Source organism: Pristis pectinata, chromosome 27 (assembly GCF_009764475.1).
Source record: "Pristis pectinata isolate sPriPec2 chromosome 27, sPriPec2.1.pri, whole genome shotgun sequence".
NCBI lineage: Eukaryota > Metazoa > Chordata > Chondrichthyes > Rhinopristiformes > Pristidae > Pristis > Pristis pectinata.
The window spans coordinates 18,062,904-18,077,006 of NC_067431.1; the positions used below are offsets into that span (position 1 = coordinate 18,062,904).

A 14,103-nucleotide genomic window follows, 5' to 3' on the forward strand; every position below is an offset into this window, starting at 1 on the left:
ATTAAAATCTTGATAGGAAAGCAAGGCAGTACCTGGTTTTGGGGAGGGCAGAATTAGGGAGGAAAACAGAGTGCCCAGGTTTCCTCCCACATTCCAAAGATGCACAGGTTAGGAGCTGTGGGCATGCTACGTTGGCACCAAAAGTGGCAACACTTGCAAGCTGCCCCCAGCACATTCTCAGTAATGCAAAAAGATCGCATTTCACTGCATTTCCATGTACATGTGACTAATAAATAATTATCTATAATATTTATCTATACAGACTGCATTGGGTTAGTAAAAGAAACCTTTTTACATTATAATAACACAGGAGACCATTCAGCCCATTGGGTCTCCCATTGCAACTCCCAGTGGATGGGGTTACACTGGGAGTTACACCAGCTCCCAGTGTAACCCCATTCATTCCTTTCCTGTAGCCCATCAACTTTCACTTGTCCACCAACTTACTTTGTGGGTTCATTTGACACTCACCGACACTAATAGTTAATTTACAGCAGCCAATTAACCTACTTGTATGCAATATTATATTTTCTTGTAACAAAGGAAGTCATTCAACCCACAGAGTCAATGCCAACTCTCAGTAATTCCATCCCTTCACTTATTTTCCTGTAACCCATTCTCTCACATACCCATCAACCCCATTCTGATACACCTGCCACCCACCTGCACTAGAGGTAGTTTACAGTAACCAACCTAACAACACTCACGTCTTTGGGATGCAGAATTAAACGGCAGTACCCTGGGGGAAACCCACATGGTCACAGGGAGAATGAGCAAACTCCACACAGACAGCACCAGCAATCAGGATCAAACCCACATCACTGGTGCTGTGAGGCAGCAGCACTACCTGCTATGCAACAGTGTGGCACGTTTATGTTCTCTGTTGGGAAGTGTAGCAGCTGGTGAACAATCTGTGCAAAGCAAGATCCCGTGAGCACCAGTGATATGGCCAGATCAGCAGCTTTAGAGATGTTAATTGAGAGATGAACATTATGCAGAACATCAGGGTTAACACCATTGCTCCTCTTCCCACTGGGTCTTCTCTACCTGGGAGTGCAATTTAACATCTAAAAATCACATTACAACAGTAAAGTACAAAACATCAACTCATCCTTCAAAGATAAAGTTCCTCCCAAGCTAACTTCAACTGAGGAATGAATACAGGCTAAGATCCTGGGGGCAGGGATCTCCCTTGCTCATAGAGAGACTACTGCAAAGCATCAAGAAAGTTGCAAAATATACTGAAAGAACAAATGAGGGAAAAACAAACCAATTGATTACACAGTAATCCACAAGACTTTCATTACCCCAATAGACTTCCAAAGTAGATAACCCATTGCGGTAGGAAAATTCTTTGATAACTGCTATGGAATGTGGTAACAAGCCTGCTAGGACCACATCAAAATAGACAATAGCACCTACAATGCTTATTAACAGGAATCCAGGTCAGTGGAGTTGATACAGAATGATACACAGGAATGTTAAGCTAAATAGGAACATAGTTCCCTAGGGATATCATGGGAGGCACTTATCCCTCTTTGGAAGAGTTGATTGATAAGCTTCACCTTGATAGCCTAGAAAATTAAGAATGTCACATTTACACCACTGAAGATCGCTAATAAAAAGAGCCAAATCCTGTGCAAAATGGGAAATTTCAAACCACGCAGAAACTGCAAGACTAAAATGTGGCTTAAATGTTGGATCTCCAGCCAGGCGGAAGGTTCCTCATTCACAGTCAAAAGCTGCACATTATGAACATAGATAACTCTATGGGAAATTACTGAGCTGCCAACTGGGGGAGAAAAGGCAAGAAACAAAATTCTTCATATGGAACTAAGTTAGGACAATGGGGTGGTTGGATTAATGTGGCACTATAATAAGATTATGGAAAAACAGATCAAATGACAAACCAGTACATTTTTTTTATTAAATAGAAACCATAACATAATACTTACGGAATCTCTCAAAACAAAACAAAGAAATGAGTCTGGTAGTCAGCACAAAATGTGCACCTCAGAATCAGTCACCAGTTGCACTCACCTCTGCACACTCAGTTCCAATGAATTCAATGGGACCAAACACTTGGAGCAAAGAACTGGCAGTCTGTGCCGCAGCATGTTTAACACTGGCAACCAAAGGTGAATTTCACCCATTACGATGAACAAAAAAATAAATTTGTCAGTGTACCAGCGGGATCACGAGGCAGTGACAATTTGACCTCCTTAAAAGCCAGCTCAGTGATGATCTCAGAGGTCGTGTCATGTCTGGTGGCTGTGTTTGAGCAGCTGCATCGGTCATTAAACTATGCTAATTCCTATAATTGTTGGAATCAAGGAAGTTCAAAAGCATTAGGCTCATGTTCTCCTGCCATTTGATAGTGAAATTTTAATAGCCTTGTATTAATAGCCCAACTGCAAGATAATGCCCAAGCTAAAGCAAGGTTTGTATTGTGCTTATCACTCTCACGAGCAGCTCACCACCACCACTGTGCCAATGGCAAAATAGGAATTGTTCTTCACCAATTATCCACAAGAACACTAGCATCTAAATATTGATGTTGCAGAAATTGAGGCCTACAGAGCAAGAATTAGAGCAATTATTGTATTACTCCCAAATCAGCAGAATGTCATTAGCAAACCAACTTTTATCCAAACATCCATGGACTTCCGTAATGACTGGGAACATTGCCCTGCAACCAATGAAATGCCGAATAATTACTGTTAATGCTTCAAAGCAATCTCTTTGGCAGTTGTGACCGATCTCCTCCTATTCCCTCTGGTCACTTTAGAGAGCCTGTAAATGTAGTTTAATGCCTTGATGTTTCTTGGAAAGATTATGCTTCTAGTTCACCAGTGTGCCAAGAAATAACGATTTGATCAAGTAATTGTGCAAACATGCAGACTTTCAAAAGGTACAAGACCAGAACAAGAGGAGACAACAAAGGCATCAAGGAACAAAGGAAACTCATACACACACAAAAATGAAAATCATAGGCCACTTGGTAAAGGATGAACTAAACCCTAATTTTACTGGGAGTAACTGTGTCCTAGAAAATAACACTAGGCACACTGAAAAAGATTAAATGCTGACTAAGTTAATCTGTTTCAGTTTAATATGGAGTTTCATTTTAAACTCTGAAGGGTTCCTACACATGGGTTATACAGGCATCAGAAAAGGCTTTGAAAAAGTGTGACTCCATGCTGCAGGACTATTGCATGCTAAAGCAATGAGGTAGTTCTTGACCAGTAATCCAGTCATCACTGGAGTTTCAGAGAGATCAAAGCAAATCCATTCATTAAAGTTGGATTTTCAATAACAAGGATAGGACGCTGTGCAAAGTTTGTTAACCACAAGAATGCATTACTCCTTTACTCCCAACATCAGTATTCATTCAAGTTAGGAGTGTTATAATCTGCAACATACTTTCAGTATTTCTCTGTTAACCCTGGACTTTTCTTACTGCAAATCCTTTCAAAGGTCAATCAATTCCCAAATGCTTCATAAAGTGGCATAAAACTGATCACTGAAGAGGAAGTCGAACTCCAATATCCTAAAGCCAATACATAACCATACAAACAGCATCGAGACAGCACTTTTAGCACAAGAAAACATACTGTGGCATCTCCAAGCCATAGCTGACCAATGGTTTGGTCTGAGGGAGGTTTTGAGGAGGAACTTAAAGACTTTGCCAAAGGGTCATGTTTTTGTGTCACTCAACTCCATTTACCATCTTTGCTTCCTTCAGTCTTGTTAGGTCAGAGTATTCAATGATCAGTCTGATGTTAAAAATACCAAGTAACACATGATCTATAGCTTTTGGGAAAGCATCTGACAGATTTCTCTGAGAAAGTGTTTTCAAATTCTCCCTCCTGAAAGGCCATTCACTGATTTTAAATAAATAATCAACCTTTGTTCTTAACTCACCATCAAATTAAGTGGTTTCCCGAACTTTCCAAATCCTTTTATTATTCTGTTATCCTTGCTTAGATTACTACTTAATCTAAATATAATGCAATAAAAAGCTGTATTTAATACTTCCTCAAAATCTAACCTAGTGGTATTATTCAAGTGCAGAGCATCTTTTCAAGCTCGTATATCAGTTACTCATTATGTTACTGCTCAAAACTGAACAGAGGACTTGAAATGCATTCAAAATAGGAAGCTGTACTTACCTTCCATACTTTTGGATTCCAAAACCCAACATTAAATTAGCCCTTTTGGTTAGCTTCTATACCCATATACAAAACTGAGACCCACTGAGTTCCTTCAGCACATTGTTTGTTGCTCCAGATTCCAGCATCTGCAGTCTCCGGTGTCTACAGAACTGTGTACTTGGGCATCTGGATCATTTCAATCCTCCAGAGCTCCCAGTCTCTTGCATTATAAAATTATTCCAATGTGCCTTTCTCTGGTCCAAAGTGAATGACCTCACATTGACCATCAGCTTAATATCCCTACTCTTGCTTAGTCAGTCTTCCAATTCTCTAACTTATTGCTGCCATCTATGCAAAACAGTTGGGGTGGGGAGAAAAAAAATCCAACAATAAACACAATCAATGGACAGAATGGATAGTGGGAGGGTCGCAGACTAGAGGTCACTGGTATAAAAGGTGAAGAGAATTAACAATAACACGAGAAAAAACAATTTTACACAGCATGTAGTTGGAATTTGGCATACACTGCCTGCTGTGGTGGAGGAAAGTTCTAGTGAGGACGTCGAGAGAGAATTGGACTTCGAGAGAGGACTTCGAGGATGCTGGGAAGGTGGAACTGGTGAGTTGCTCTGGTAGAAAGCTGGCATAAATACGATGGGCCAATCAGCATCCTTCTGTATTGTAAGGATTAAGATTCCATAAACCATGCCTGCCAGATGGCACATTAAGGTAGCCCCCAGTTCTGAGGCACAAACAGAAAAAAAAACCTCAACATCGGTCCCCGGTAACATCCCCAGGTAATGAAGAGAAACAGCAAGAATGGAAAAATTATTCAAAAAACTTGACCTTGGAAGCAAACAAAAAAAACAACAGAATTTTACTTTAAAATCTGAGCACCCAGACAGATTACTAAACAACCTACCCACAATATATTAAACACCTTACATCTGTGTGCATTCCCTATCATCCTTTTCCCTGATAACTTTGTGGCTCATTTATTATAGCTCCTTTCCCTGTTAACATGATGCAGCAAGTCCACACTCATAACACTGAGGATACTTTACTGCCTCAGTTTTGTCACTCCAAGTAATTCTTCTGCTTCCAAAACTGACCTACGTTTTTCTACATAGCAATGACACATTTATAAAAGGAAAGGAAGTGTGACTTTGCAATAAGAAATAACTTTTATCCTGGTCATCTACTTTTTGCCCAAAACCAAAATTTTTAATAAAGCCCAATTAATTTTTTAAGCCAGCAAACACATTGGCCACATGAACTTGAGGCAGATTTCCCATTTGTAATTCACTGCCATACCCAGTATTCTCCAGTCAGATTGCGGTCCAAAATTCAGTGTTAATAATATTTATTATTCTGTGTCAACCAGATGCTGATCTCTATTGTGATTATGTAATTAATCTGCAATGGCAAATCAGTCCAATAGAATTGATCATTTCCTTATTCAGAGGAGTGTTGCAGCTATTTTCTACTCCATAATGATAAGCATTTCAATAATTAACCACCTTCGATCAAATTACCAGGTTCAGAAGGGCTAACTTTAATGAATAATAGACCGCTTTAATGCATTACTTACTATGAGGCAAGATAGGAGCAGAATGAGACAGCTTTAGACAATTTTCATTATATGATTAGAACTCTCCAATACTGCCTTGGGGACTTGGTGTGTCAAATGGCCCTTTAATTGTGCAGCAGTTTCTAAAGTAATTTAATAAAGCATGCAGCTTTGCAATTTACCTTCTCCAAAGCTGGCATCATCAAGGGTGGCTGCCATAATGCATGTTGCCCACTCCAGGTCCTGTCATGTTATTGATGGCAGCTCCATTGGGGACTTGCTGAGTAAACACCGACATGGATAAACACTTGGTAATATGTGAAGACAGGCAGCAAGATGCAAGCTGTGTTCCAATGCCAGTGCTTATTGCAATCTGCAGACAGGCAAGCAGCCAACCAAGCTGCAGTTGGTAGAAGCCTTGCTCGGTGGGGTGTGGTGCAAATCCATGCTCGATGGTTTGTCACGACAAAGCTTTTGCATTACATGTTAAGCTAAGCCACTGGGGGAGAACCCCCTACTGCCTGTAGGAAGGCTCTCAAATCTATATCAGTTGTTGCTCATCTCAGTGACTACACACCCAAAGAGGTAAGCAGGGTCCCTTTGGAGAAGTAAAGGTGGCTCCAAGATGTCTTCCAGTTCCTTTAGCACTCAAGCATTGTTAATGATTCTTTGACATTTTAACGGCTTCTGGCTTTCGATAGCCTCCGAGGTAGTCTTCAGCTAAAGTGCAAGACAACATCTTGCTTAAGGCATTCAAGATTGGGCTAAGAGCATTGATTGGGACAACCACTGAGAAGGTGTCATTCAATTTGTCTGCTTGAGCTCATTAATGAGGGGGCAATGCATTTTGATGAAAAGATTTTCGGCCAATATCCTTAAAAGTGATGAGCTGACTCTCAGCAAACAAGTCATTGCCGAGAGTTCACTTCCATTGCAAATAATCCAGCAAGGCAAAACCCTCCTGGGTAAATTGGCCAAGCCATTAAACCCAATTATTGTTAAGCACAGGAATGATAGCCAAGAACAAACTGCTCTGGATTTGACGCCAACTCGAAATTAGTTTAAACATTTCGCATCACGATTTAACAGGAGCTGCAGATCAGGTTTGCCACTGACCCACAGGGAATGTCTTCACTTTGACTTGTTTCCCACCCTACCCAACCGTGAGACAAACCTACAAGCGACAGGCAGCTTGTGAATTCAGGCAAACTGGCCACCTTCTCCAAACCTCTTCAAAAGGCAATCCATCTTCTTGGCTGAGCAAGTCTGTAGTCTCCCCGAGGTATCCACAGGTTAAAGGATAATAGGAGCAGACCTGTTAATGACCATTACAATCCAATTTCACCACTTCCTATCAATGATTAAATTGAGAAGTCAGCTGCTTGTCCCACACTGCACACTTGCAGATAATGAGGCCTTCATCCAACTCTGAAACCACAGGGACACAGTCAGGAGGTTACAACAGCTGGAGTTACTGAAGCAAACAATCAAATTTGGCAAAATCAGGAACAAATGCAAACAATTCTACCTCATTGTCAGCAAAACTCAAGTCTGCAAAAAAAAAGGCTCCTGCTCTGCTGCAGTAGGAACATTTAAAAGACAGATCTGTACACAGCAGAAATTCCAAGTCAATGTTAACTACTGAATTAAACACCCATGTACAAAATCCACATACATGGCACTCAGTTACACAATAAAAGTGAAGTCTTACAACACAATCAATACATTCACTTGAATTCTAAGATTCAAGTCAGACGTAAGTGAGACATCACTTTGTCTATAACCTTCCCATGTGATTCACTTGCCTTTTCATTCCTAACCTCTTTACAGTCAAATTTTGTTCCTCGAAAAATCAAAAAAAAGTTACAAATGCTGAAAACCTGAAATAAAACCTGAAATAAAACCAAAAAATGCTGGAGAAACTCAGGTCAGGCTGCATCAGTGGAAAGAGAGAGTCAATGTTTCGGGTCTACTTCTGCCTGTAAATCTCTCCAATGCTCACTCCACATCAGCCCCTGCACTAGAGGATGGGGAAGTGACAACAGCTTTGTGTCATTTCTTGGTTAGAGGCTGCGTGGCAATTTGTTTTTAAGCTTCCAAGCATGGTTCACCAGGGAGATGATAACATTCCTTATGCCTCAATGAAGTTTAGTCATTTGCTGACCTGGACGCTTGTTTACACTCCACTTCCTCTCAATAAACTGCACTAATTGGAATGATGTAGTGCCTGAGAGGCTTAGTGTTTTCTGTAGTACAGTGACCATTTCCCAAAGGATAACAATAGCAAAGAGTGGTACAATACTACAATCTGAAATAGAAAATCATAACACTGGCAGGGTAGGGGGAGGGTTTAGGCAGAGGGTGTTGGGAGAAAAAGAAACAGCTTCAAAATCTCTTCCAAATGCTTTGTCTGAGAAAAGTTACCCATTCACTTTCAATGCACTGGAAATGTGGATACATCCGCAGACGTGGCCTTGTACATTCTGATAAGGATTCGGGAGCAAGAAGTTCAACTGAACAAGGGACTTAGATTGGGAAATCAATGGCCCAGATAATAATGAAACAAAAAACAAACATGATTTAAATAGTTTGGGAATAAAAAAATCTATGCTCAGATACATTCTGCAAACTACAGAAAGAGATTTTGAAAAATCTTGCAATTATATAACATTTTGCAAAACCTTTGGCCACTTCCCAGCTCTTGAAGTACTTTTGAAATGTTGCCACCATCTTAAAATAGGGAAACAACAGCCAATTTATTCACAGCATCCATAAAAAGCAATGCAATAAACAGCCTGAAGATCAGGTTTTCTTGTGACATTAATTGAAAAAAAAGTGTTCAAGTCTCCTGAATGCTTCTGTGTCACTCCGCACACAGGCATCTTGACCAATGTGGATTGGTTGTCGTGGAACAGCAAAGTGTACTGTCCAACCATCATCCTTGGAGCAGCTCCACTCTCAACTAGAGGTTATGCAATCTCTTACCACCATGGTTTTGCTCTATTACCACAAATGTGTGAATGTCTTATCTCCTCATTACCAACAAGCGACTTTGAAAGGTTCCTTCACATACAAGGCTCGGCCTAAAATGTAAACTAGTATGGTGCCAGGTTTATTATCTCAGTAAATCTCATACAGGGGGTGAGCACCTTGCTTTGATCTCAGCATGCTAGGTTGTGGGAGAACGGAAAATCCTCCAAGGGTTCCCCCCACGGATTATTAAAACAACTGTGAAAATGGGAACTCAAAGAGGCCTGGACAAGACTTAACTATTAATGAACCACTATACCAGTGCTGACTACCAAGCTTGTGACATGAAGTAGTTAAATGACATTTTCATTAGGCTCAGCAATAAAACCTGGACTACAGTGTCTTCAGCAAAGGAGATGCAAGGCAGGAGAAGTAGGATGTGGGGTGGGGAAAAACAGTGACAAAACTATGCCAAGCCTAATGGAAAATATTGGATCTCTGTCAAAGAATGGTGTCACCAGTCAAATCATACACTACAGGACAGCAAAACTGGAGAGTAAAGTAAATAAGCCAAAGAGAATAGATGATGAAAGACTGACTGTTTGAAAATTGTGGAGCAGCTCCCCAGATGCAAGACCATTCACAGGGTCTAGACAGACTTCCACCTTCAAGGCATTAAGAGCACCAGAAGAGATTTGGCATAAAGAGCTTGCTAAAGGCAGTTTCGGTGTGAAGGAGATATTGGCAATAATGAATGGAGGGAATCTCTGGGCCCTCACACATCCAAGTATCTAAATTGACTGTAATAATGAAAAAAAGTTTAATGAAAAAAAATTTAAAGAAAATGTTTGAAAAGTCTGTCCTTGGACATTTTTATGTTCTGAACTACATTTGTAAAGGCCTGGAACTATTTTATCTGTTCAACGAATGGCAATGTTATAGGCTGTACCCCTAGAGATAATCTTTAACCAAAAAAAATTTTTAAAAATGGAAATAAATAATAATTAAACTAAAATCAGTGGCTGATGGTGCTTTTAAAATCAAAGTCTAAAGACCTCTAACCCACCATTCCTAAGTGAAAAAATGTTAAGTGCCACACTGTGGAATTTACAGGATATAAATCTGACATGTTACAGCCACTATCCACAGGCCATAAAACTAAATTCAATGACTGCAATCCAGCAGCATTTAGTAAACGAAAGAGACTGGTTTCTAATGTTTGCATGGTCTACAATCTATCAACAGGCATGGCAGATTGAATTCTACTGTTACATGTCGACACAGGTTTGAACACTGCAAAGTGGAGGCTGGTGGAGATGAATTGCAGTCAGTGAAAAATGGACATTGGGCGCACCCACATCAAAAGCAGTTATGCACTATCTACTTTTTTTTTGTCTAGCATGCAACCGTAAAATTGGACCTATAACAATCTATTATTAAACAAGCAAATACAGATGAACTCTAAAACTGGCACATGTTAACAATTAACAGCATTTTCCTAATTGTTCACTTATGAACATAGAATGACAGTTGCTGCTCAATTTTATCTTAAAACCATTCCTTCCAAACAGCTGTACATCACAGGTGTATCCAAATCACAGCTACCCAAGAGCAGTGCCAATGGAGCATCTCCCGTCATGTTGTGGGAAGACATTTCTTTTGCCTACAACACTCTTTCCTCACCTCCCCCGCACCTCCCCCCCCCCCCACGCCCCAACAAGTTAAAACAATTTTCCAATACCAGACACAATTTCAATATTTTTAAAACCACTAACAGCTTGGTGCTTTGTATCCATACCAAACACATCTGAATGAAATATTCATCTTCTCAACACACAAAATCACAAAGGATAGGAAACTAGCTCAGTTGGGATATCCACAAGGTGGCTTATTGAACTGTCGTGAACTCGCATCTCTGACAACCGGCCTCTCGACAGCATGTAGGACAGGCTGAGATTAACTGGGGCAAGACAGGATTACCCAAATGGAACTGTACATTCTACCAGAGCCTGGCTACTGTTGCAAGGTTGTTAGCCTTCTCCTCCTCAGCACTCTATCCCCTTGCCTTCCCCAATCTCCCCATCTCCTTCCTCCCAATCAGCATACAGTTCTATGAAAATGTAGTATTAAAGATATTGTGACAGCAGGTCAGGTTAGTAATAAATGTCACTGAATGTAAATAATAAAATATACACTCTACACTGTTATGCTGCCTTTTGAAATATTGTGATTATTAACAAACTGCAGAGTTAAATCAGTTGTTACTTGTTAAGCCCTTGTGAACATTTTCAGCTTTATATCTATTCTTTATACTGCTTTCAAATTAATTTATATTATCTAAATGGTTGGTGACTATTGAGCACCAAGATTCTGCGAGAAACTCATTATTCACAATCGAGGCAGGGGGTGGCCTACAAAAGAAAAGAATGTGTTCCTGGAGAAGGGGGAGGGTGCATAAATCAGGAGATCCTATAAGCCTACTTTGCTTTCTCTCTTTAGAAGCAAACCCTCTTCATTGTTGAGCAGCTTAATCATCAGGCGAAGTCAATAGAAGGACGCTTCGACACGTTTGACAGTTACTCACACATTTACTACTGCCAGTTTATAGAATAACCCTTTTTTCCCTTTCTTATCCTGGCTGAAATTTGAATTGCACCAATGCAATGCAAATCCTTCAAATACATGAAATGCTAACAAATTGAGACAATACTCTCTGCACAATATCCATGTACAATTATCTTAATATTCCTTCCTTTTACTATGTGCCATTGTATACCTCAAGAATAGACCATGTTAAATCTGTGCTCTCAGTATAGCAGAGTGCACCCAAATTTTTGCCTCATTCTCTCCATCAATTAACATGGGAATCAGAACTTAATTGAATATATATTGTGGGACAGACTCCTATTTCTACGTGGCTTCCAAATAATGTCATTCCTCCCACTCACTTTCCTAGCAACATGCCCGGCTGAGTGGTGGCAGCACAACAATTGAATGTGATGGACAAGGACGAGGACTTTATACAAATCACTCACAGGCTATGACAGAAAGAAACTTGTTCATTTTGGGCATTTTCAGAACTTCACAGCTTACATCAGTTGTTGTTTTGGTGCCAGCTATACTGAATCACATTCTCAGTGCACACCACCATAATGGTCATGGTGCACTGTACAGCACAAGAAAAATAAATGGAGTCCAACTCCAGCTCCACTCAAAGCCTGAGGCAGTATAACAGTAACAAACTGATCACATCTCAAAGAGTCAGAAAGACTGACAATGCTAACAGCCTGTTACCCATTCAGGGCACAGGCTCTGATTGAGAGCTCCACAATTTTTAATGACATGAAAACAAAATACCAATAATCAAGCTCGCTACCAGAAGAAGAATCAAAAAATCCAATTCATTCACAACCAATATAACATTCAGAGCATAAACCACATCCAGGCCACTTCACCAATCCATACTCATGTATCACACAAGAGATTAACTGGGAAATTATGGCAGCCAGTTAATAATTTTAACTAGAAAAACTCAATCCAAGATATTAAAACATACGTATGAAAGTGGTTTGGTCAATTCAAGTCATCTGGCATAAAAATAAGGAACATTTACATGTTAATAAACCAGCATAATGCTTTTTGGAGATGGGATCCGTGGTTTGTAAGTGTAGCAATGAGGCATAAAACATCAATAGAGGGTTCAATTTATACTGCCTTCAACAGGAATCACAGCGCAGGAAGCTTTGAGACTGAGAACACAGGCACTTCACATCAGACAGAAATGTCTATCAAAGCTCTGGGATCAGACATTAAAGGCACTAAACAATTGACTTTGGCAAGAAACATTACTGGGAGATGTGTCGGGGAGGAAAGGGAGAATCGAGCCCAACTGCAAATGAAAACTGAAATGAGAAGGCTGAGTGGTGGAGGGGGGGGGGGGGAAATCTAGATGAAAAATGTGACAGAAAAGGGTGCAAGAAAATTGGGGATCATACGCTCGGGCTGTGAGAATTAATCCGAATCCCAACCCCCCACCCCCGCCTTTTCTCCAAAGTCCCCTCATTCAACTTCAAGTCATGGAATCTAAGCTAATAAGGAATCTCAGGGGTAAAATAAATGTGGCCGTACATGCCCGACAGAATCCATTGATCCTTGAATTAACACAAAGCCCCGCCCCAGCCTTCAAACCCCTGCTGGGTTGCAACAGATAGCAGAATTCCAAAGGCAGGGAAATGCTCAGCTTAGAGAACTCAGTCAGAAACTCTTAAAAGCGGAGTTTGAGATAGGGATGAAACATTAAACCTCAGTAGGACAGCCAGTCTCCAGAATCTATTTCATCAGTGCCTCTGGCCTCTGCTTTCAGTGGCACTGAATATTTGTAAAGAATTGTGTTTATGCTTTTAACGTTAGTCAGAGGGGTTGACACAGTTTGCAAACGCATCAATGAGATATATAATTATTTTTGTTACATGACTCATCACTGATAAACTACACGAGGAACGTTCAGCTGCGTCTTTTTTGCAATTCACATTTTTCCAATAACAAATCGAGTTAGCATCTCAACTGTGCGGAGACTGCTGCACCCGAAGGATCCTGTTCAAAGTGGGGGCTGGAAATGCAGCGTTTCTGACTTGCGAAGTGGCAAGACTTCAATTCCTGCCCCAACTCTCTGCCCCTGTCTATCTCCGAACACGTCCAGCCATCCGCTCCGGCGTTGCATTGCTCCTGTCCATTTCTCTTTCTCCTGCTTTTGGTAGTTTCTCTCTCACACACACACACAGCCCCCACCCCACCCCACCCCCTTTTATTTTATTATTTGCTGTCTTTCCTCGGTTTCCTACCTGGCAAGACCGCCACCAGCAGCAGAAGGCGAGCCGTGCTCCGGGGACACAATCCCGAATCCATCCCGGCAGCGAGACTGCTCACACTCACGCTCAACACAACACGCACCAATATCCGGCAGCAGCACTTCGGCGCTCTGATCAAATGCTTTAAATCAGACACACAGAGGAAAAGAAACAGCAGCCGCCGCCGCCGCCCCCAGGTGGATGTTACCCCCAACTCAGGGAGGGGGGCTTTACCCCCGAGAGGCCGCTGCAGCTGCCGGAGAAGCGGCTTTACACTGGCGCTGCGCCGCTGCTCAGCCCGCTCTCCGCCAGCGATATGCTCCCGCTCGCTCTCCCGGCCGCCAGCCTCCGCAAACTGGGACCAAACTCCCTCCCTCCCCAGTCAATCATTTCCCAACGCCAGCCCGGGAGAGGCGGGGCTTTCAGCGCGGGCTGATGTCACATAACTGGGCAAGGATTAAGGCGAAATGTGGGAGGTGGGAGTGGATTCGTTTGCATTGTAGCTGATTGCATCTGTCAGCAGGGTTTAAAACCTAGAGAGAGAGAGACTCTGGGAGAAGTA

The 14,103-nt window shown here is 41.4% G+C and overlaps 1 protein-coding gene across 5 annotated transcripts in view; it reads right to left on the bottom strand.

Annotated features, from left to right (window-relative positions):
- The window catches only part of nectin1b (nectin cell adhesion molecule 1b), a 379,915-nt gene extending 366,013 nt beyond the window's left edge, over nucleotides 1–13,902 (bottom strand). For all 5 annotated transcript variants that reach the window (XM_052039770.1, XM_052039767.1, XM_052039771.1 and 2 more), the window contains exon 1: nucleotides 13,536–13,902. In XM_052039770.1, the coding sequence (XP_051895730.1) occupies nucleotides 13,536–13,599 (64 nt within the window). In that variant the 5' untranslated portion in view covers nucleotides 13,600–13,902. The remainder of the gene's footprint in view (nucleotides 1–13,535) is intronic.
- Between the last annotated feature and the right edge of the window lie 201 nt (nucleotides 13,903–14,103).